Source organism: Ooceraea biroi, chromosome 3 (genome assembly GCF_003672135.1).
Source record: "Ooceraea biroi isolate clonal line C1 chromosome 3, Obir_v5.4, whole genome shotgun sequence".
Lineage (NCBI taxonomy): Eukaryota > Metazoa > Arthropoda > Insecta > Hymenoptera > Formicidae > Ooceraea > Ooceraea biroi.
The window spans coordinates 5,036,020-5,058,155 of NC_039508.1; the positions used below are offsets into that span (position 1 = coordinate 5,036,020).

Here is a 22,136-nt window from a genome sequence, read left to right on the forward strand (position 1 = left end):
AATTAACATCCTCATCATCGGTGCAGCAGGACGTTCAAATAGATTCCACGACGGATAGACATGCCGCTGCGACGATATATACACGTATATTTGAAAAGCCTCGAGGCCGCTGGCATACATGTGCAAGCGCGCGCGTACCCTTGCACGGAGTGCCCTGCAGCGGATACACCGTCGAGAATCTAAGAGGATCCAGGAGAAGTTGGGATCCCGGTGCTCCACCATAATTGCACCGATATAGATTTATTAGGCACTCGCGAAATTAGCCGCAGAATGTGTACCTTTGATCCGCTAATTACTCAATGCATCGAGTAATCGCGTTTCCGCGCGGGGCCAATTTGTCCGCTAATCAGGTCGATCATCAAGCCGGAGAAAATTACGTCTGTGATCGCTAATAAAATTGTCCGATTCAGCTGGATGAAGGACCGAGGAAGCTCGAATGATCTCTCCCTTCGCGACACGAAGGACACGAGTCGACGTGGCAGCAGCGAACGGTTGGGAGAGGATCGCAAAAATGGCTAATGACAAAGTTGTTCCGAGGCAATTTACGAAGTTTACCCGTCAAAAGATGGCAATCCGTTGTTGAAAGTTGGACAACCGTGTGCAGGAAGTTTTTAAAGGGTCACAGGCAGTTTGTCACGGTATATGACAAACCCATCGAGGCAATGCGGATAATGATCGACTTAATTGCGTTACCGCGCGCCAATCGGACGCGTTTGCCGGGGTGGAATTCGGCAAGTATTTTATTTTCGATTTCGCGAAATCCACTTGAATTCCCGAACGATTGTTCATCGTGTTTTACGGGAATAAAAGCATTAGCATAGGAATTATACGCAATTGATCGGGCCGCGTTTTCGGCCACGCCGTCGAAATCGAGTTGTACGGCCCGCGCAGTCAAATTACCTGTGAACATTCGGCGTAACAATTTTTCAAACGCGATTTACACGCTCGAAAATATTTGCGTCGCTTTAAACGCGCAGCAAGAGAGGACATTTCGCGCATTAGCATCTCGCCGTGGAAATACGTATATATGGTAAATTCGCGTATGTCGAATTTTCCGCACCGTTTCGCGGCTTTCTACGTGCTCGCACCTACCTATCCACGTAACTCCCTTTTGACGTTTATTAATGCCGAAAAGCCTGCGCGCGTCCGCGTGAATTACGAAATAAACGCGATTTCGTAATTTCGCAATTCGCAACTTTCTACCAGATATATTAAATGTAAGGCAAATCCGCGTACTATGTTAACACGTGCATATATGCGCGTACATACATGTACGCGGCAAACAACAAAGATCTATAGTCGAACTTCCGGGGGGGAGGGGGGGCATGCATAGTTGTTCCGCAGCCGCACGCGGAAGTTCACGCGCGCGTCGTCAGTGAAATTGGCCGAAAACTTTCGGCAATTTACCTTGTGCGCGTACGTAGGTAATTCACTCGCATCCGGCCCGTATCGACTTTGAACAACGTATGTCCGGTATCGCGAGCAACCTGCTAAAATGCAACGCAACGCGATGTCGAAACGCGACGGATCCGCGGACAAAAATCGCATGAGAGGAATGGGGCGTGAAACGGTGGTCGTACCGGGGGATCGCGACGCAGCAATATTTTCCATGCTTCGTCAACCGACGTCGATAATGAATGAAGTCACACGGGACGTGTAACCGTGACGCGAGCCAATTAGCCGGCTGTTACGTTTTGTCCTGAAATGACAGCAGGCCGAACGCGGCGAGCGATGCAAATTACATTATGCCAAAGCAGGTTGCGTTAACGACGCAAGAAAAAAAAAGAGAAAATCCAACGATCCATCGATTCGCCCGTCTACCGATACAGCTCCTTTGTCGCTTACTCCAACAGCGACAATGACGGGGTTGCACGAGGGGCACGAAGAGTCCATAATTCGTGGATAAAGAGGCGAGGAGGCGTAAACAGTTTCACGCTTGGGACTTAGCGAAAGAAAAAAAAAGGAAAAATGCAGGAAAAAGCCCGTGGAGGGAACTTTCGCTCGTGAAAATGAAATATGTGCGACTTTATCGAGCCGATTTCTTATGTTTACTCGCCGGAACTCGAGCTGTCGACACGTCCGGTGCTGAACTTCTCATGGTCGGTTCGATTTATAGCCCTACCGAGTCCGGTGAGTGTTTTATATATATATATATAGAAAGAGGGAGAAAGGAGAATGTCGCGGACAGTAGTTAGATCATTCATAGGTGAGAAAGGGATGACGCGACGAACAAGGGAGAGAGGAAGAGAGATAGAGAGAGAGAGAGAGAAATTGGTCAGTCCCACCGGCTCGGCGCTAATAACCGAGGAACACGAAGACGAGTTGTCATAACAACCGGTGTCGCAGCCCCTTTGGTGGGCCACAATTACGTGGGCGACATGTGCCATTGTTCAAACAGTACAGTCCCTGCACCTTCTATTAGCATCGGTCGTGCCATTCACCGACACATTCCTCTCTTCAGCCAAGGTGACGACCGCGCTACATACCCCGGCCGTCGTCTATACGCCATCTCGCATACTCTGCGCTTGTGGAAATAGTTCTAACTGCTATAAAATAACTTCATCCTGCGAGCAATACGCGCCTGGCAGAACGCGGAATCTGGTCAGCAGGTCACCCGCTCGCCTGCATTATTAAAACGTGATTGCGGGCCCGTGTCCTCGGGTTATTTAAATTAATATTTCACGGAAAGGGCTCTGACAAATGTGCACTCGCTGCTTCGCGAGTTGTCTCTCCTTTTTTCACCGTTCGATGGATAAAGCGACCGTTGATCAAAAAGCGATGTAATAGTGGAAAGAGTTAATTAATTAAAATCAATAATTAAAGATTAACAAACGGAGATAAAATCTTTCCAACTGGTTTTTTGATTTATGATATCGAACTATGCAATGCAATGATGAAGGGTTTAACTGTGGCACACACAGCACGCGTCGCAAAGAAATCATAAGGCAGGCAAGGGGTTAAAGCTGTAGACGCGAAATCGCCGGTCTTCATAGCTCCAACCCCTGGTCATGAAGTAAGAATCTCTAACCCACCGCGTTATCTGAGTTAGGGTAGTTTGACGCGAGGCAGTAAAACGTGACTTTACTCGGGAAATCATATCGGCTATAAAGTCGAAGATAGTAAGGTAACCAATGTCTGTTCGAAAAGTCAATTCTAGTCCGTGCCCCAGCCTGACAGAAAATTCGCGGCAGTTGCGCGATCGAACGTAACATTCTGCGATACCCAAACTGTGAACTGGCGACGTTGCACTCGCGCAAATAATTATTTATTATTTTTTTGTACGAGATAATATTAAAGCCATACGAGTATTTTAATAACGAAATAAATTGAGGAAACTAATAAAAAGCAATAAAAACAATACACAGAGCACGATTAACCAACAGTTGAGATGATTTGTGCCGTGCAAAAATTGAACTTTCATTTGCTCTTGCATCAATTCTTAAAGGAAGCGTACACCTAATCTTCTAACTGACTCGGAAAGAGAGAACCTTGAGTGCGCGAGTAACAACATCTGATTGATGTTATGGCATTAGCAGACGATGGTGATCATAAATAAAAGCTTACGGCATCGTGTAATCCTACCGCAATGCTTGCACATAGATTACGGTGCACTACTATGACTATTATTTATCCATTTAACATAAAAAAAATTAATTTAGAACTTTTGTCTAGTAAAGATTTAGCAAAGAAATATTGTATATAACAAAAAAGAATTCTATCTGCACAATGTTTCAAGTCTAACAATTAATATCTCTCAATATACTTTTCTTTTAATAACCCTCGACAATTTGTTTCATCGAACTCTGGCACTCGTTCCGCATAAACCTCGTAATCATCAAGTAAAAGACTTCCGTCTAATACGCACCTGCTCCGCGCCGGCAAAATGCCGTTTGCCAGCGGAATGGTCGTAATTCTCATCAGAGTTAGTATTACAGGAACGTGCTCTGAATGAAGTAAAATCTTCGCGTATTGACGCACGATAAATAACTCGCGGGGAGGAGGAGATCACCGCCATTATTCCGCGGCCGTGTAATGTATGTATTCGGCATGCGTATATTGTAATCTAATTTGCATTAAATCGCGACCGTTTTCTCGCCACGTGGGAGTTAAGCATCGGGGCGCAATCGTTGCTAATTTACAATTCCATCGCTCATTACTTTCGTAATCAGTGTTATTGAGTGTACTTGCGAATTATTGAAGCGCTTTCCAATCGATGGAACGCCGTTAAAACTCCGGTCGCGCGGCATTCCATTCCAATTTTATCAGGTAACATCGAATCCACTTGAAGGGATAATTGATGCCACGCGAAAATGCATGCACGACGGGATGGTGCGCTGAATAAAATGGCATTTGCAATCGTTCGCGCGGGACTAAAACGTTGAGCTTCAAGCTGAATCCCTTCCTCAAGCTACGTGATTCACGTCGCGTGTTCTTGCGACGATTAGAGATATTTAATTCCCTGTATCTCGACCATCTTCCCTTCTGCAAGAACGCGTGGCATTCTCCAAACATGATATAATTATCAATCCATCTTCGGAGCGTCTACGTCCGCTTAAGCTTCGCTCGTAGGGGCTGAAGTCCAGATTGAATCAATCGGACTCGCATCTGAGCATCACGTATGATGCTAATCGAATCGATTCATGTTTCGCCCACGTGGAATTTCAACCATCTGCCAAAGGAATCACTCGTCTACGCGTACGCACGCACGTTCGGACGCCTGGACTAATGATTATCGTGCGAAGATGTGCAGTTGGAATAATAAATTATTCCGGAAGCGTATCAAATAACGATTTATTAATATATTACAATTGATAGGATAAATAAATTATTACCATCAATAATACGATACATGGATGTCATTGTTATCGAACAAAGCAACATCACTTGACTTTATCCCAATTATCATGTTGCTGATAAACACATTCCTTTACGTTGCAGGTGATGAGAGCGGCACGCTGTGGAGGTTGAAGTGGCTGTTGAGAAGGACGAGGAAGTGGCGAGGTTCGTAAAAATCGGCACCGAGGGCATACGATCCAGGCAGCGGTAGTAGTGGCGGAGCGACAGGGGTGAGCAAGCCTCGTTTATGTTAATAAAAACACCAAGTAGAATAAAATCCGGATGAGCGAGCCGAATAGCTTGAAACCCACCAGGCGTCAATTACATTCCCCGCCTCATGCCCCATCCTCGTAAAAAGGAAGATACTCACAATCAGATTGATTCGTCTGTCCAATTTTCTACGTGCACCCCGTTTCTTTCCGTCAATTTACGCGCAGAGCATTCTAACGCGCCCAAGATTTCGCTAACTAATTGTAAGATTTTCACGCGAGCGGTCCGTCTTTGTCAACGAATTATATTCGCGTGTCAGAGTTGATGCTCCGGAGAAGAGATGCTGAGAGAGACGCGTCGACTATCTCTTAAGAGACACGCGCGATCTTCGCGCGTCGGAATGGTCAGACGCGATATCGCGGATGTACGCGAGCACGTAGCCGAGGGAAACTCACCGCCGTTACTTACTGTCACCTCGTACCGTATCGTATACGATCCGCCTGTTTCAGCGGCACGCGCAGTATACTTTACGATTCCTTATACGCCGTCGAAGTACTTCTGGTTTACGCGACATATTGAGCGACGTGTCATTTACCGGTCGTAGTTCGTACTTCTACGACGGGACTGGTCGACGATTGTTACGACCGCATGTATATAGCGTGTATACGCTATAGTTGTAACGGGCGTCGACCGCTTATGCCCGCAGGTACTATGGGAGCGGGGGTATGGGGGGCGGAGGAGGGCTACAAGCCACGGACCTCCGGCGAAGGCTCGAGTTCCAGCGCACCGGAGGAACTTGTTCGCAGGTTCTTCGGTCCCTAAGGCACGACGGCTACCATGCTACCGAGGAGAACGCCGCGTGTGACGACCGCGAGGACAGGTGAGCAATCGCGAATGTGCGTTTGGCTAGATTCCTGTGCGAATTTTTATTTTTGAGCTTGGATTTCGGGTACGACGAAGAATATGTGCGAAAATACACTCGGGAATACCGCCCGCATGTTCCAGATGAAGTATTAAATGTATGTAAATGTTTTAGTCACTTTTTGCACGTTTTCGCTTTGGATGCATTCGAGGTTATGTTTATCGTCAAATCATGACATATGACGTTTTACGAACTTCAATGCCAACTTTTCAAAAACGTACAAAAGCGAGAATTTATTTGAAGTTTAAATAATATTATCAGAGCGTTGAAAAAAAGGATTAAAACTTTTGCATATAGCTAATATAATAGTTGAATTAAACAATTTGCGACTAAGTATGGTACGGATTTTACCGTATTTCAATTTTATTCGTGATCGATTTGTAGGTATACATAGAAATTAAGAAATATCAAAAAAGAGTTATCATAAACGCAATTTTATAAATAGGATTATAAGTTGAACGATTCCTCTGCGGAATGATTGCGACTGATGACGCAATCAACGACACAAGCGCCGCCGTAGAGAAAAATTGTTTAAAACAATTCTTCTTAGGAGGACTGACCACGAAGCAATTCTCGCTTCCGGTCAGCCCACCTGCACAGGCTGTCGGCCGTATTGGCGGCAGAAGAACGACGCGGTCGAGAAAGAGGAGACTCTAAAGCGACGCATGCTCGAGTCGGATGGGATCGGCGCGGTGTACCGGAAGCTGCGGCTCTGCCTGAGCGTTTTCGGGCACGCGGATAAGAACGATGAGACGGAGGACGACGACGAGGACGAAGAGAAGAGGCATCGGTTACGGTGGTATCGCAGGGACTTCCGACGGATCGTAGAAGTGACGACAAGGGCTCTACTCCTTGGCATCGCGCTCCTCGTCACGCCAGGTATGCATCTTTTGCACATAATTATTGTTATTGCAAAGCACAAAGATACACACGTTGATACAAGATTTATCTCTCTCTCTCTCTCTCTCTTCACTTTCGATGGGAAAAACGTGAAAATTTGCGATCGTTTTAATCACGTTATCGCGTAAAATTCACGCTTCAGTGACACTAAATACTCTTGCTCATTATTCTTATTTATCTTCTTGAATATTATTTGTACTGTCACTGCGTCATACGCCTTCGTATGGACTGAACGATATATCTACCTTCACACGGAATTAATGGCAGCTCGGAACGGTGACAACGCGAGAGATCCTGTCGCATCTAGAAATCTCTTCATTTGTCCGGCGACGCGATCACGCCAGTCCCACGTATCGTTCCTCAATTAGCGGAGACCGCAAATTAGAGTTCGCTAGTTGGCGGGACGTCCGAATGGTCGTTAATGCCGTATCTCACGAAACGGGTCGTTGCGTCTGAAATCCGATGGTCCATAGGCCGACAGCGGCGGGATGGGAAGGACTTGCGGTGTGTAATGGGACGTCGGTCGGGATCGACAAATGAAGCGAAATAAGCTGATCGCGCGTGCCATCAGATAACGGTATCGACTTGGAGATTGTTCGGGTGTTTGATCTCTTTAAATCACAGATCTAGATGAACGCGCGAGATGAATTTGACTTTCTTGCGAAATTTTATTTTACCATTCCAGGGATGCGATTGTTTCGCGAGGGTAACTTTGCATATGAGTAAGGTCGTCGCGGCAAATTTGGGAAGCTTTACTATATCTTAATTAAAATCGCATCTCCGCGACATGGGAGATTGTCGGAGCATAAAACGAAGCACGTTATTATTGATCGGTTCTTCCACATCAACGAATATATAATTACGCAAATTCCGATCGTGAAAATTTTGTCGACCTAGACACATCTGGCTGGATTGCGAACCTCATTGGTACCAGCGATCCTGAATATTCTCTCTTGGCATCACACGGCGTTCGATACCGATGAGTTTTTCAATCTGAAAGAATTTTCCGTCGCGAATCGGAGCGACGTGAATGGCCGCGCCGTGAAAAGAGACTGAGCCTTTTATCAGCGCTTTGAACTCGTTCTGATGCGCGGCAGCTCGGCTGTTCGACAATTCGAAAAATGGTCCAGCTCGCGGAACATTGTCATACCCGAAGAAAATGAGGCGGTTACACGCAAACGCGATGATAATATTTTCGTTAACGTAGCGTAATACTAATATTTAAACGTTTTTGCAATTTTTGCAGCGTTTTACAGCGTTTTGCAGTATTTTCGCATAAAATATGAAACGCGCATGTAATGTATTAATTAAATTTAGGAGAGAAATTAGAATCGTATATCGTATATCGAGTTGCGAATACATGTCATACATGATTAATTTTGATGAAATCAGAAAGGGAGAGAAAGAGAGAGAGAGAGAAAGAGGGGAAGCAGAAAGAGAGTTTAGCGTGAAGAGGCATTTTTATACTTTGCATCGCGTTTTGTTTTTGTAATTACACCAACCAGTGGCACTTTGAACCACGAGAATCTTAATCACGTCGTCGCAACGAAAAAAAAAGACGCACTCGCCCATCACACGCGCGCGCGCGCTTGCTTGCATTTCAAGCTTCTTTTTTATGTACACGTGCGTTATACACGGGGATCCTTATGATGCTCGTTACTCTCATCAGCACGAACAATTTCATTAAAAGTCCGACCTCTCTCGCGAAGCTTCATTCAAAATATATGCATAACTGCGTTAACGGCACGCATGCGGGACGATAATACAAAAAAGGTCGGCATTACCGCGATACGCGCGTCGCCTCGTTTCTCTCGGAGAGATAAAAAAAAGTGATACAATTAATTATGGCAGTTGTGTGATGATTGTTTTCTGAATATGTAATTTTTTCCATTTTTGCGACGGACTGAATGCTCGTTGTCGAATAATATCACGACGATTTATTTCGGATAAAATGTTTCGACGCACAGACAACAGAAAGATCATTCGATATGTACATATATATATATATATATGGAAGCATGCTTTGAAATTCAGTTATAAACATTTATGACAGAGTAAATATTGGGACGGTGTTACCTATGAAGTGCCGTTTTTAATCAAGATCGTAACGATCAAACGCTTCAATTAATAATGCTGCGGTTGTTCCTCGGTTGGGCTTCATTAATTTGCGCGGTCATGGCGGTATTCGGCGTATGTGTACGTGGAATAAAATACGCAAAGTAAAACACGTGGGGTACGCCGGGAGGGTTGGGCCGGAGAAGAGCAGCGGAAGTCATTTAAAATATCTGAAATGAAATACGTAACTTGTAATAGAGCACGCATTTTTGTGTGTACGGACTCTCTTAATTAAATTCTACTGCACTCTTGCGCTCGCGTTCGCGCGCATTACCGCGTTAACGTTGCAATGTTCAATCTCGTCGAGGGCGCGTTCCAGCGTTCGTAATCACTATATGGCGTATGGCGGACGCGCGCCGTGCATATTTCATTATTTAAGAATAATGCATATTGCACGCGACGTGCATGAACGCGTAACACCGAAATAGAGAACGCGAATGCGATGTGTCCCCGCTCTTTTTCGGGAGACTGAGTAGGTTGCGACGAATCCTTCTCTTCGACACGTAGCACCGTAAATTCCACGTGCTTTGTGGTCGCGTTTGTCGCAGACAGACGATTATGGGTTTTCTCGTCACAGCATGATCGTTGAAGTCGTCACAGATGGCAGACGACGAAACGAGTCGCGAATGATATTATGCTGACCCATGGGATCCAATAAAGTGGTCATTACACACGGAAAGAACAGCCGATCGAACGATTGATCGATCGAGGACCAAGATGACACTCGACGGTTATATGACCCGTCATGACATTGCGCAAGATTCTTGACAGACAGCACGCATTGCGTGACATTGAGATTCTACCGTTATATGCCGATAACCGCGCGTACAGCGAGAATTGCAGCATCATCGTCGCGTATATTCTCCGTAATGTCGTGATTGAGCTTGAACGTGCGCGATTTCGCGATCGTGTCTTCCTTAAACCGTCAGATTTACAGCGCGCTTGTTACGACTGGAAAATGAACGCGATCCTTCTTTTTCGCTTTCTTCCTTTCTTTTTATGAAACTTGTGCGAATTTGTATCCGACAGGGACAATGCGCTCATAAAACACGCGTCAAAGAGCGCAATCAATCGATTTCTGGTAAACCCTTCGAGGTGAGAAGGGATTTTTCGAGTGAGCCGCGTGCTCTCTGTGCGTGGTTTCGTTTATTCGAAATAATTAAAAAACGTATTTTTGCATCCTGAGCTCGTTAAGATAATTGCTCGGCCTTCCGCTTGGTCGATTGAGCAGACTCGGCTGGCTCGTGCGCGCAGCCGCTTCGACATACGCCCGGCTATTTAGCTTACACGAAAGTACGGTGTACAAGCTGATGGAACGACTCGCTAATTTCACGCTTCGATGCCACCTGAAAATTCACTGGCAAAGATGAGAAACTACTTCCCGCGAGCTTGCTTTAACGCTACCGTGTTTGTTCGTGCCGCAGTGGGCAGTACAATGGGGGTTGCATTCCCATAACAAATTCCTCTATATTCTAAACGGTGCTGTAACGGTCCGCTGAGAAATGTATTTCGAATCTTAATATAACTTCTGTAAAATGGAATTAGAACCCTGTCCGTGTGAGAAATTTGTGTAATATTTCAATTACTCTTTCAATTATGTACAGGAATGAAAATTTTTATCAAGAGAATTGAAAAGCGGTTTCCCCACGCATTATTTGTTTCAGCCCGCGTGCTGAAATGGGGACGCAGTATTTTATTTCGCAAGCAGAGAGGACGGGAACGAAATGTGTCGCGTTTACATCGCAGAAGTAAAAGAAATTTTTCGCGTTTTGTCCACGGGCCGCATACATTTCCCATTCGAATGAATTGTTCAATCTGTTTATTTCGTTGGGAAGGAGAAACATGGCCGTGCAGCGAAAAGCGGCTTGCCAAAACGACGTGGAAGTGATTCTGTCTAAACCCAAAGTTAACGGGCTGTGAAACGGAAAAGTCTTTTCCGCGCATAAAGGGAACTTCCGCGCCGGTTACTCGCTTCTCCTTCCGGATTTTCCAATGATCGAGTAATACGAGGAACTCTCGGCCGAGTTTTCCGCAGACTCGTGTGGCAAAATCATTTTCAGCGTCGCGTACGCGCGTATTATTGATAATAAAATTAATCACGGGAAATGCGGAAGCGCGCAGTCATCGCGATTTCGTTCGACGCTTTCACGTCATCACGAGACGTGTGCGTGATTTCGTATGTTATTTCACTGGTGTCGCGTAAAGTCCGAAGACAAAAAGCGGAATACAAATAATATGCATTTCAGCATCTCTCGCTATTTTAAATGAAATTCGAAGATGGAGCTGAGTGAGCATTTCACGGCGCACGGTTCCTCTTTGCAGAAACGTAATCGGCTCATTCGACGGGCAAATTAGTGAGCGTTTTCTGCGCACAGACACGCAAGGCGTAATTATAATTATTACATATACGTGCGTATGTGCGCGTATTCCACGCGCGCCAAACACGGCGCGGAGCGGCTTTATTTTGCGAACTCGCTTTTCGGAGATAACGAGATGTTCCCGTCGCGCACACGCGCGGTGCAGACAGGCCGTTGAAAATTTAATAACAAGCAACAATAAAAACGGTTATTTGGACGCCGCGTTATCCCAGGAGGGTCTCTGGCGATGGCGATAATGACTGCGCAAATGTGCGTCAGTTGTGTATGGTCCGAGTTCAGATTATTATTCGTGGCGCATACTACACCGACCGAGGCGGACTAAAACGGGTTGTTGCATCAGAGGGTTGTGCGCAGTGGGGAGAGGAAGACGGGATGCCACACGTCGGTTTCGTCTCGTGCAATATTAATAAAATCGTCACAGCTCCGTTCCCGTTACGTTAATAACGCGCCGGTCGGGGAACGTCGATCACGTTTGGACGTTGCGCAACGAGCATAGACATGCGAGATGAAAATTTCATCTCAGGGCGGATTGGCACGAGTAGCTTATCACCAGAACCAAGATCGCGACGAAATCACGAACGAAATGTGGACGTCTATTAAGAAAAATTCACGCATATATGTTTGCATAAATGTTTTGCTACAGAGATTTGCGAGAGAGATTTTCTAATCTTTTCGATTTTTGAAGATGAAGAGAAGAGAGAACTGGAAATCCTCGAGTTTTCGGTTACCTGTTACATCTGAACGTGGAAATGCGGCGTCTGATACGCGAGTCAATGCGACTTCTTCCTTCGCGACCCCGAGCGTTGTCGAGCGTTAGCGCATACATCCCTTATCGAGAACTGCCCCCGGCGAAATATGTCGAACCCCCCGATACTTCGGCGAGGCAAACGTCGGGTGAGCCGCGATCCATGATATTACACAATGCATACGTAATGCGGTGGTTTCGGTGCGCGAAGTGGCGCGTTCATATCCGTCCGACCATAGTGGATGTGCATTGCACGAGAACTTGGTATCGGGAGACGTCGTTTGCGATGGATGCACCTTGGAACATTAATGCTAAAACGACGGAATATATTTGGCAACGCAAACGACCGATTTACGGTTATTTACAGATTTACATTCACAAGTGAAGACCTTACCTTGAGGGAACCTTGCCAGCGAATATTATTAAACTAATGTTTCCTCCGGAGGAAACTCTGTCATGAGAGTTATTTATACTATTCGGTCAATAATTTTACATCGTATCAAAATAGAGCAGCAGCAGCAGTAGCAAAATGTACTGACTATTACGCCATAATAATTTTAATAATCCCTATAGCGCGGTAAATATAACGGCGCTGCGCATCTTGCATTATACAACCGAGCTAACGCACTTAACGCAACGCACTTATACGTACAGTTTCGCTAAAATTTCGTCCGATATTCTTTCAACGATGAAAGCTCCTCCGATTTGGAACACATCTGGAACGCGCAATGACGGGACCGTTGCTGTGAGGGTGCATATCCGAGTGCTTCAGGAGCGCCCGAGGAGAGATTTATTATGGTCCCTTTTGTCGCGCGCACATATGTATGCATACATGCATGCATACAAGCGCCAAAAATGTGCCGTATTTGCGACACGGAGAATCTCAAAGGGGATAGGTATCAAAGTCACGTCCATTATTCGAAATGGATGCCATCGGGCTCGGCCGGCGACGTGCTCCAATCCTTTCCTTCGCGGTCGTGTGTGATTCTCTCTCTCTCTTGATGTCGGCGATTTTCTGCGGTTTCGGTTGTCGGCTTTTCCCCTCTGCAGTCGGCCGCCCGACGACCGACCGACGTCGTGCCAGCTTTGACGAGAACGAGTGCAACATCCAGGCCCGACTGTTACTAAAGTTAGCCGGGCATTAAGCGACGTCGCCCGTATGGATGCTCGATTCACGCAAAGGGAGACACGTCCACACGTGCTTCTCTCGCACAGTCGTAGTTTTGAAACTATGTACAATGGGGCGAATCGCACTTGGGATGTACCGCGTTTAATGGCTCGCGCGTTGATTAATGCCGAATAACGTGACGATTCATCACGGCGTAATTATTGACGCATTATGATTTAACGTGCCGAGAGCGAACTTTTTGCGCCTTACAGTTTTACCGCGAGAACGCGAAATTCTCATGAGACTTCTACGCATGCTGTTGGATTTTATTATACTTTGCATCATTTGCACGTCGCGTCAGTGAATAAATTCGGTAATGCCGGTCACCGATAACCACTTCTCTCTCCCCCTCCCTGCACTCTGCACCAGCACATTGACGTTGAGATGAATGTTGCGGTATCCTAAAAAATTTTGTAATAATGTGAATATGCTGCATTCTCGAGACTGAAGTAATCGCGGGACATCAATCAAACGTGACAGTCGTTTCGTGACAAAATTTAATAATAGCGCCTGCCGCATTGTGAGAACTTGAGAGTGGATTGTAGTTGGTCGGAGTAGGAAAAAGTGCATGAATGCGGCAGCTGTTTACCGCAGTGAAACGTTAATCGCGACGATCGTGACGCAGCAACGATAAGCGAAGATAAAACGAAGAAAATGAAGGACCTGCGACAGGTTCGTCCAAAGTTCGCTTGTCAGCAATCGGATCGATATTTCGTAGTCGCGAAACTTTTCGCAGGACGCAAAGTAGATCGGCTGTCATTCCCGATTTGTGTTTCTCCGACCGATAGAGCTTCTTGCGACACGAACTTCTCGATTACTTTTGCGCGGATAGCAGACTGCGCTGACATATATTTCAACGAATCAGTTTAAGTATTTGGACCCGAGTTCCCCCTAGTTCTCGCCGCAACGTACTTTCCTTTGTTTGCCTTGAACATCTGACAAATCCATCCACGTTTCTTATTCACGATATATAAATATCTTCATCTCTCTCTCTCTCTCTCTCTCTCTCTTTCACTTCGTTGCGACGTTTAAGTGATGCAAACGTCTTTGGATTCCCAGATATTATTATCGCGTTTTTACGTCTCTCCTTATGCACATATGCATATTTTATATAAAATCGTTTGACTAAGAGCAACTTTTAATGGTAGCACACGCGAGAGAAAAATTCACAAAAACTAAAAGTGTTCTGAATCCCAAATATCAATTTATTTATTCAACGGTAGTACTCTTCAATCCGGCGCTCGTCGTTTGCATTAAGAACATTAATTATCCCGAGGGAGTTTCTTCCTGCTGCATACTCGCCCGCATTATCCCCCAATCTGACCTGTTTATCGTCGTCGTTCCACTGCGTCACGGTACCGGTTACTTTTTCCCTCTTTCTCACTCCCAATCGAGCGTACGTTTACCGTTGATACAATTTATAGCGATATCTCGTAATCATAAGCGGCCAGCAAGAACCGATGTATCAGAGCATGTCAACCACCCCCGCACGCTAACTACCCCCGACGCAGGGAAAGACGCAGGGAATGGTATCTTTATTACGCGTGACACGCGAAACCGAAAGGATTTTCTGGTCGACGTATCCCCCGGTGAAGAAAACGGGGTCGTATCTGATCTTGCGGTATCGCACGGGGGTTAATGCAAAGTTAATCTTACGCGACCTCGACAGCGTCGTTGTTGCCACCACCGCGTTCGAGTTTCCTGACCTGGCGCGCGGAAAGCAGCAGCGACAACCGTTGTCCCTGATTTACCTTTAATGGCTTTTAATGCCTCCATCGGAGTGGTACGAGCGGTATTAGGGGGATCGTCCCCCGCAGTTTTCCCAGCGGCGCGAATCCCGCGCGGCAAGAATTATGAGCTTCCGGTACTCGGCGTATTTCGCGAGCGCGAGATGCAGCCGCGGAGAATTTTGATGAAACGCCTTACGGGCGTTACAAGGTGTCTCTGCGCTATCATGAAAATAAAAATTGTAAAGCCGATACTTATTCAGAGATACTTATTCAGATACTTATTAGACGCTTATTAGACGATACTTATTCACTTAAACGTACAGCTCGCTGTCAGAAAGTAATCGCGGAATTATCGATGCATGATATCAACGTGCGATACGTATAATAATGCGTATTGCTCTCTAAGATTTGTTTTACTTGAAAATGTTTAAAATTAAAATGTGTCACTGACAGTAATGCGGCCTTTTTGTTTCAGGACTCTGTCAGCAGGACGCGGTGCACATTACGGCTATCCTCGGGGAGAGCGTTGTCTTCAACTGTCAAGTAGAGTTCCCCGGTGAGCACCCAGTGCCCTACGTTCTCCAATGGGAGAAGAAGGTAGGCGACACGGTACGATATCGGACGATATCGCCTCTGCTCTCTATATCCGTGAGTTAAAAAGACGGGGGCACTCCACGAGAACGCCACGTCTCTGGTGTCAGCAAGCTGCTAGTGCTACCATTTCGCGACGATTTCAAGCGTTCAAACGTTCGACGACGACGGGGAGAGCCACTCTCGACGGATTTCTCACGTCGAGTGGAAAGTCTCTCCCCTCGCGCTTCGCTTCCCCGAACACAATCGGTGCATACTGAATCGCGGAGCACGCCTTCCGACGCCATTAACACGACGCTTACGTTTACGCTTGAGGGAGTCACTGCAACGGCACGAGTTACAGTCTCGCATGATTATCTGGTATGTCAGTTGCGAAATAATGACGGTGCAATAGCGGTAGCAGCAGCAGTAGCAGCATACGAAGGAACATAAATAATGACGAGACCAGTTCGACGGTGAAGGAATCGCTCGTTTCCTTCGTCGCTTAATCGAGACTCGCACTCCACCTCGGAGATGCTTTCAGCCCCTTCGCCTGCTAAATCCACTGAAATTGTCGCAGTCCGCTCGATGCGCGCTCACTCCCGCGGAAAGAAATTTGCACTTCCGAGGTTTTCTCCCCCTTTTTTCTCTTCGTTTTTTTAATTCCCCGATTTAACGTTGCATAATCGCGAACTAGAGCGTAAAGAGGCAACATGGAAGGAGCACAGAGAGAAGCCCGCGCGCATCCCCCTTCGCGCCCCTCGTCGTGCTCGAATAAACAGTTATTTCTATGAATTTTGCGCGGCGACATTCCTGCTGTCTGCCGTCAATTACCTCTCGCTTTGACAGTGATGATCAACAGAGTCGACGCGGCGCGACGGTGATAATGGAATTCCACCCGAATATCAAGTGTAATTAGAGAAATATTTACGCACCGATCGAACTCGTCTCGTAACTTCCGGTCGAATTTGCGCGGGCGGCGGACGTCGATGGCGCCGGAACGTCGTCCGGGAAAGAATTTCCGATGCATCGTGGAGAATCATTTCGCCACGCGAGAACCCACTCGTCATTATCATTACGTAAATGGATGGTTTCGCTAGCAAGCTTGCGCCCAGCGAGGCAGCGCGCAGCGGAGGGCACACAAACACGTCTTTGAAGTGTTGCAACGTTATTGTTGAGAGAACTTTTCAATTGGCCGTACATTTTCGATGATTTGTTGGCTTACGCGCTTACGTCTTTTGTTTGGTCGTACTGTATTTGGTCCTGTTTGACTTGACGATCTTTCTTTTGGTGGAATCGATAACGGCGAACGGGACACGCCTCTCGTTCGCAGCGAGCGAGCGAGCGAACACCGCCGCAAGTTACTCGCTCGAGTAGAGTACGAAAGTCACGTATCTTTCATTTTCTTTTTCTTTTTCTTTTTTTTTACGTACCTGATCACGCGATGTATCTCATCCGGACTGGAGAGGGCAGAGTACATTATTGTAATTGACGTCACCCGATTCACCCAATCAGCCAATACTAAACTAACTGCGAATGAAACCCAGATCATCGCGCTAACAACTTTCTTCATTCATACGCCATCTCATACGATGACCACATATCAACGTGAAATATATATATATACATAAAGCTATACGGGCACGCGAGGAAAACGAGCGATACGTCAAACACTAAACGCAATCAAATAATAAATCGAAGCCTATCTAAAGGCGCCTTGATAAAATCAATTTCAACCATCGGTAACGCGTCGCAAATTGATACGTAGCTCTCGTGCAAGAGACAAGATTAAAAGATTCGGAATCATCGTGGTATCGTGACGCAATCTACCAAATGAAATCAATTTTACAAGCGACTCGCGTTCGCGATACGATCGCGCGCGAAGAAACGCAAGGCGAATTCGCAGACGTATCGCTCGTTTTTCACGTGTGTTCGCGCGCGCTCGATGATATACTCGTGCTAGATTTTTCATGGAGAGTTCGTTGCACCGTTTCGAGAGAGAGCGGAAGGGCCGCGCGATCGTGGGGCGATCGTCGTGCGTTGAACAGCGCGTGTGTAATCCGGTACGCATTCGGAGAAGGTACACGCCGAACGTAATCATTCACGCTCGCTCATAAAAAAGCGCCGCAACGCGACACTCGTCTGTTCATCTCGATTTTCTTCCCGATTAAACATTTACAAGTATCTGGCGTCGCGCATTCACGACTTGCCGCAGCCCTTCCGGACGACGAGCTCGCCATTTCACGAATCTCCGCGTTTCTCTCTCGTCAAGGGAACCGAGAATCTCGGTTTGAGATCACTCCTCGGAATCAGAGTCTTTGTCGTTTCTATGTGTGCGTTTATATTTCACATCGCCATACCAGAATTCTACGTTACACGTGCTTCTGAAAATTCATTCGACGAATCTCGTATTATGTTGATATAAACTGATGTAAAAAGAAAAATGTTAGGTTTTTTTGCTGTGTATAAATCACACGGAATGCATCACTTTCGAGTTTCCTGTCTATGGTACACGGTAATCAGTTAAAGGAATCCATAATCGCGGCTTGCTTTCATTGAACTTGACACTCGTTGACGCCCGCCGCGATTCTTCGTTTCTTTCAACGCGTTAATTTAACATCCACCCGAGAATCTAGAATTGTTTACGCGGAAGTCCGTTAACGGTGAGCTCGTCCATCACGAAACAATGCGGGGTAGTGCACTTTCCCACTTCTATTTCGAGGGCGGAAAATTGAAAAATCATGTCTCTGTCTCTCTAACTTCTGGTGCCTTGCATGCGTCGCTTGTGCACGCGGTGGTGGCGGATTAAGGATCGGAGGGGGAGAGAACGCGTCGTGCGCGTTCGAACACGTGCGACTGTCGCATAAAAATACAATATTTCATCGATGCGGGTGCAATTAGATCGGTTGTAATTATACGAATCGCCGCAAATTGCGCTCGCGCTGTGATTTACGCGATCCTTTCTCCCCCTCTTGCAGGAGCACGAAAGTTATCGCCCGACGTGCATTCCCTTGGCGATCCGGCATTATCGCTGCGAGCATGTCGTAATGTGCGTTTAGAAGATTTTGCTTGTTATATATCTAGTATGGTAATGTGTTTCATTCATATATGTAGTACTAGTAACAGTATCGCATTTCACGTTGACGCGTCGCCGCGAATCCGAGTACCGTATTGCACTTATCAGTCCCGCGATCAACGCTAAAATATCTCGCCCACTGCTAACACCACGAAATAAATTGATCGAAATTAAAAATTGAAATTAAAAGCGTACGCCATCGGGCGTGGGAGCGATCGAAGCAATCGAGCGAAACGCACTTCGTTTGCGCCGCGTTGCGTGTCGGTGAGCGTGTCGCGGATGAAATTACATCGTTGCGCCAGATCGATGAAGGAAAAAGAGAGAGAAAAAAAACAGAGTGGGAGAAACGTACAATTTCGAGCGCAGAATTCATCAAACACGAGATGGAGGCGGCGTGATGTCATCACGCCGGCGCATCGAATCTCGTCTGCCGAGAGCCGATTTCGCCCGAAACGCATTAACCGTGAATTCAATATTGACTCCGCAAACCTACCATCGTCCCGTAATTAATTAATCGATCAATCCCGGGACAATACCGTGATCGTCGCAACGGCTGACGCCAGACGCGCTTCTCAAGCCGACGTCGGTAATCGGACGCGCACGTGCTGTGCGAGTGCGTGCTCATCCCCCTCGCATCACGGAGCGCGAACGCAATTTTGTAGCGATCGTGGTGTCAATGTGCACGCGCAATATGCATACTTTTGCGTATGTAGCTAAATGTGTACTTTTACCACGCAGAATTGATATGTGAGAAATTCATCGCGAGAGTAAAGGTATCGTTGCCTTTGCGAACGAACTTTTATTAAAGGCTGCTTGTGTATCTCGAATTTCCGCTTGATTGGATTGATTTAATGAAATGTCCATTTTCGGAATAATTAGTCTGTAATTGGCTGTATGCGTGTGTATGCGAGTAATCAATGTTGGGGGTAGATTAGTAGTATTTGAATTATAAAAGAAACACGATAACAAATACGGAAATGTTTCTTTTTAATGTATTATAATTTCTGATGTTTCTTTTTTACCGTGTTTGTGAAATAAAAAGCGTCTTTTGCACAAAGTGCAAATATCATTCACGTGCACGTGCAAAGCGAAGCTAAATCTTGGAAGAGTGGAAGACAAAGCAGTCATCAAAATGCGGAATCAAGGAAATATCTCGCCTCGTTTCAAGTGTCTCTCTCGTCCACGTGCACGTAAAAATTCCGCGCCTCCTCGTGCCGATCTTATATATCCCACCCCGTCCCAACAATTTTTCTATTAGCATTAATTACGCCGCGCCCCCGGCAAATCACGTTGAAAGGCTCGTCCCGAGCCGAAGTGCCGCGCCGGGTCAGTTCTTTTTTTCCGTCGTCTACCCGGAAAATGCCTCTGAAAGCGGGAGATCTCCAGCGACGGAACGACATCATTTCCATTTCCAAACGACTCGCTACTCCGGGGGTTAAAGGGGAGAGGCACGGTAACGAGGAGTTGTTTTCTTTTTTATGCACGGCATCGCTGGAATGTCGCATAAATCACGCGAGAAGCCTGGGGCTTTTGAGCCACCCTTCTTCACCGTCTCGACTACCATCCCTTCCGCGATCCGAGACCCCATCCTCTCCTTCCTTCTGTCTCCCTCTCATCTATGACGCTGCGGCTGACAACTAATTTCTCTTCCCGTCCGACTTTTTACATCCCTCGCTCGCGCTCGTCCACGACGCGAGAGTAGCCCCCTCTCGCACTCCTCCCCTCAGACGTTTTTCCATTTTTCGTCGCACGCAGTTGACACACCTACGAACCGCATCCCAATTGCAATTACCGCTGGTAATTAGAAGGCCACGATCCATAATTAAGAGGTTCGAAAAAATTCTCGATGAAAGGGAGCCGGGAAGGACATTGAACAGCAACGCCTTTCACAAGGATGACGTTCTTCGCTCGCGGGGATTTCCAGACTTCGAACGGCTAGAAAAAATGTCTCGCGGATAATATATATTATCCGACAAGAGCGCGAGCACATTTCGAGAGCCCAAGAAGGTTCACCTCTTCATACTCGCTATTGCATAATCTCGCGTGGCAATCTTTCCACCAAGCACGATCCGGAATCGATCGATAGCGACTGAAATCGTTCATCAAACGCACCGAACGTTGTTGCTCGTTCCGCCAGGGAAAATAATTTTCGCGACTGTCAATGTCCGAAACAGCGGCACTCGGCGGCACTCGCGCATCCATCGAACATACAAGCGAGCGCATACGCGCGGCGCTTCGTCCTTCGCCAACTGATTCGATGAATGAAGAAAACGCACTCTCGTAAATTGGGGCCGCGGGCGCATTTCTCCATATCGCACCTGCGATTTGGTCGGTGCTCGCGGCGAGCGAGAGAGCGCGCCGATATATTGCTGTCGCGCGTCTCTTTTTTCGGCCGGAAACCGCGAGCGAATACCCCGTCTGGTCGCGCGTCCTCGGAATTCATCCGCTGGTCGATAAATCCGACGAAAGTGCGCGTAAAACTCGTGCTACACGCGCGACGGGCTCGCTCCGCGCGATGCACCTGTAATTCCGATGGCTTTTTTTTACGAGACCCGATACGCGAGCTGCACCACAGAAACGAAACGCGGGAATGCATTTTATTTGTTCTTTGGTAGCATTCTGGGACGCGAGGACGCGCGCGCGCGGATCTGCAAAGCAGACTCGCATTAGTCGCACGCGCGTTTTGCGGCGCATGGATGATGCCCTTTTCACATCGCGGTAAGAATATAGGTTGCTGTGCACCCTGTGTACCCCTGTGTGCTTGGCGTTTGCAATTTACCCTTTCTCTTCCTCTTCTCTGTCTCTCTTTCTATCTCTTTTCACTTCCTGCGCGCGTTTCCGCCCGCTTTTTATTTCACGTCGCTTCCCTTTATCCGTTTCCTCTTTTGACCGTTCCACGTGTATATTTTCACGAAGAGAGACACTCTTGATTCGATTTCGTCGGAACAAACAGCGTTAAACACGCACCCCAGGCGTAAATTACATTAAAACGATCGCGCTGAAAGAAGCTATTATACAATTGCAACACGAGCCGGCGCGCACTGACGCGGCGCGGTGGGTTGATTTTTTCAGACGTAACTTTTGAACGTGGCTTTTGAATTTTGGAATTTATAAAACAGAGGGCGAACGTTATACGCTCTGTTTAGCTCGCTACGAGAATTTCCGCGGCACTAACGCCGGCGAACGAATCGAGCATTAATCCGGGATATTATCTTTCGATTCGGATCTTGGAGGGAGGGTGGCGAGAGCCGTGAACGACCAGGGAATGATTTCGCTTCTGTGAACTCTCGCGGAATATCAGCGGCAAGGAATCCACAGTTGTAATCATTTTTACTTGTTACGATCGGCCGAGAGGAGGGAAGGAGGAGGATGAGAAGCAAGGGGAATTTCCGAACGGTACCTTGTAAAAACCATTGTGTAAGGGCGGTACGTGGCGGTACAAGCGTGCAATTTGCATACGCGACAATTTGCATTTATGCGCCGCTA

General features: G+C 46.8%; 1 protein-coding gene across 1 annotated transcript in view; it reads left to right on the plus strand.

Moving 5' to 3' along the window:
• The window catches only part of LOC105288120 (protein turtle), a 227,363-nt gene that overhangs the window by 154,943 nt on the left and 50,284 nt on the right, over positions 1-22,136 (plus strand). Inside the window, exons 5-8 of the mRNA XM_026968303.1 lie at positions 4,939-5,066; positions 5,753-5,926; positions 6,519-6,847; positions 15,480-15,613. Of these exons, the coding sequence (XP_026824104.1) occupies positions 5,772-5,926; positions 6,519-6,847; positions 15,480-15,613 (618 nt within the window). The 5' untranslated portion in view covers positions 4,939-5,066; positions 5,753-5,771. The remainder of the gene's footprint in view (positions 1-4,938; positions 5,067-5,752; positions 5,927-6,518; positions 6,848-15,479; positions 15,614-22,136) is intronic.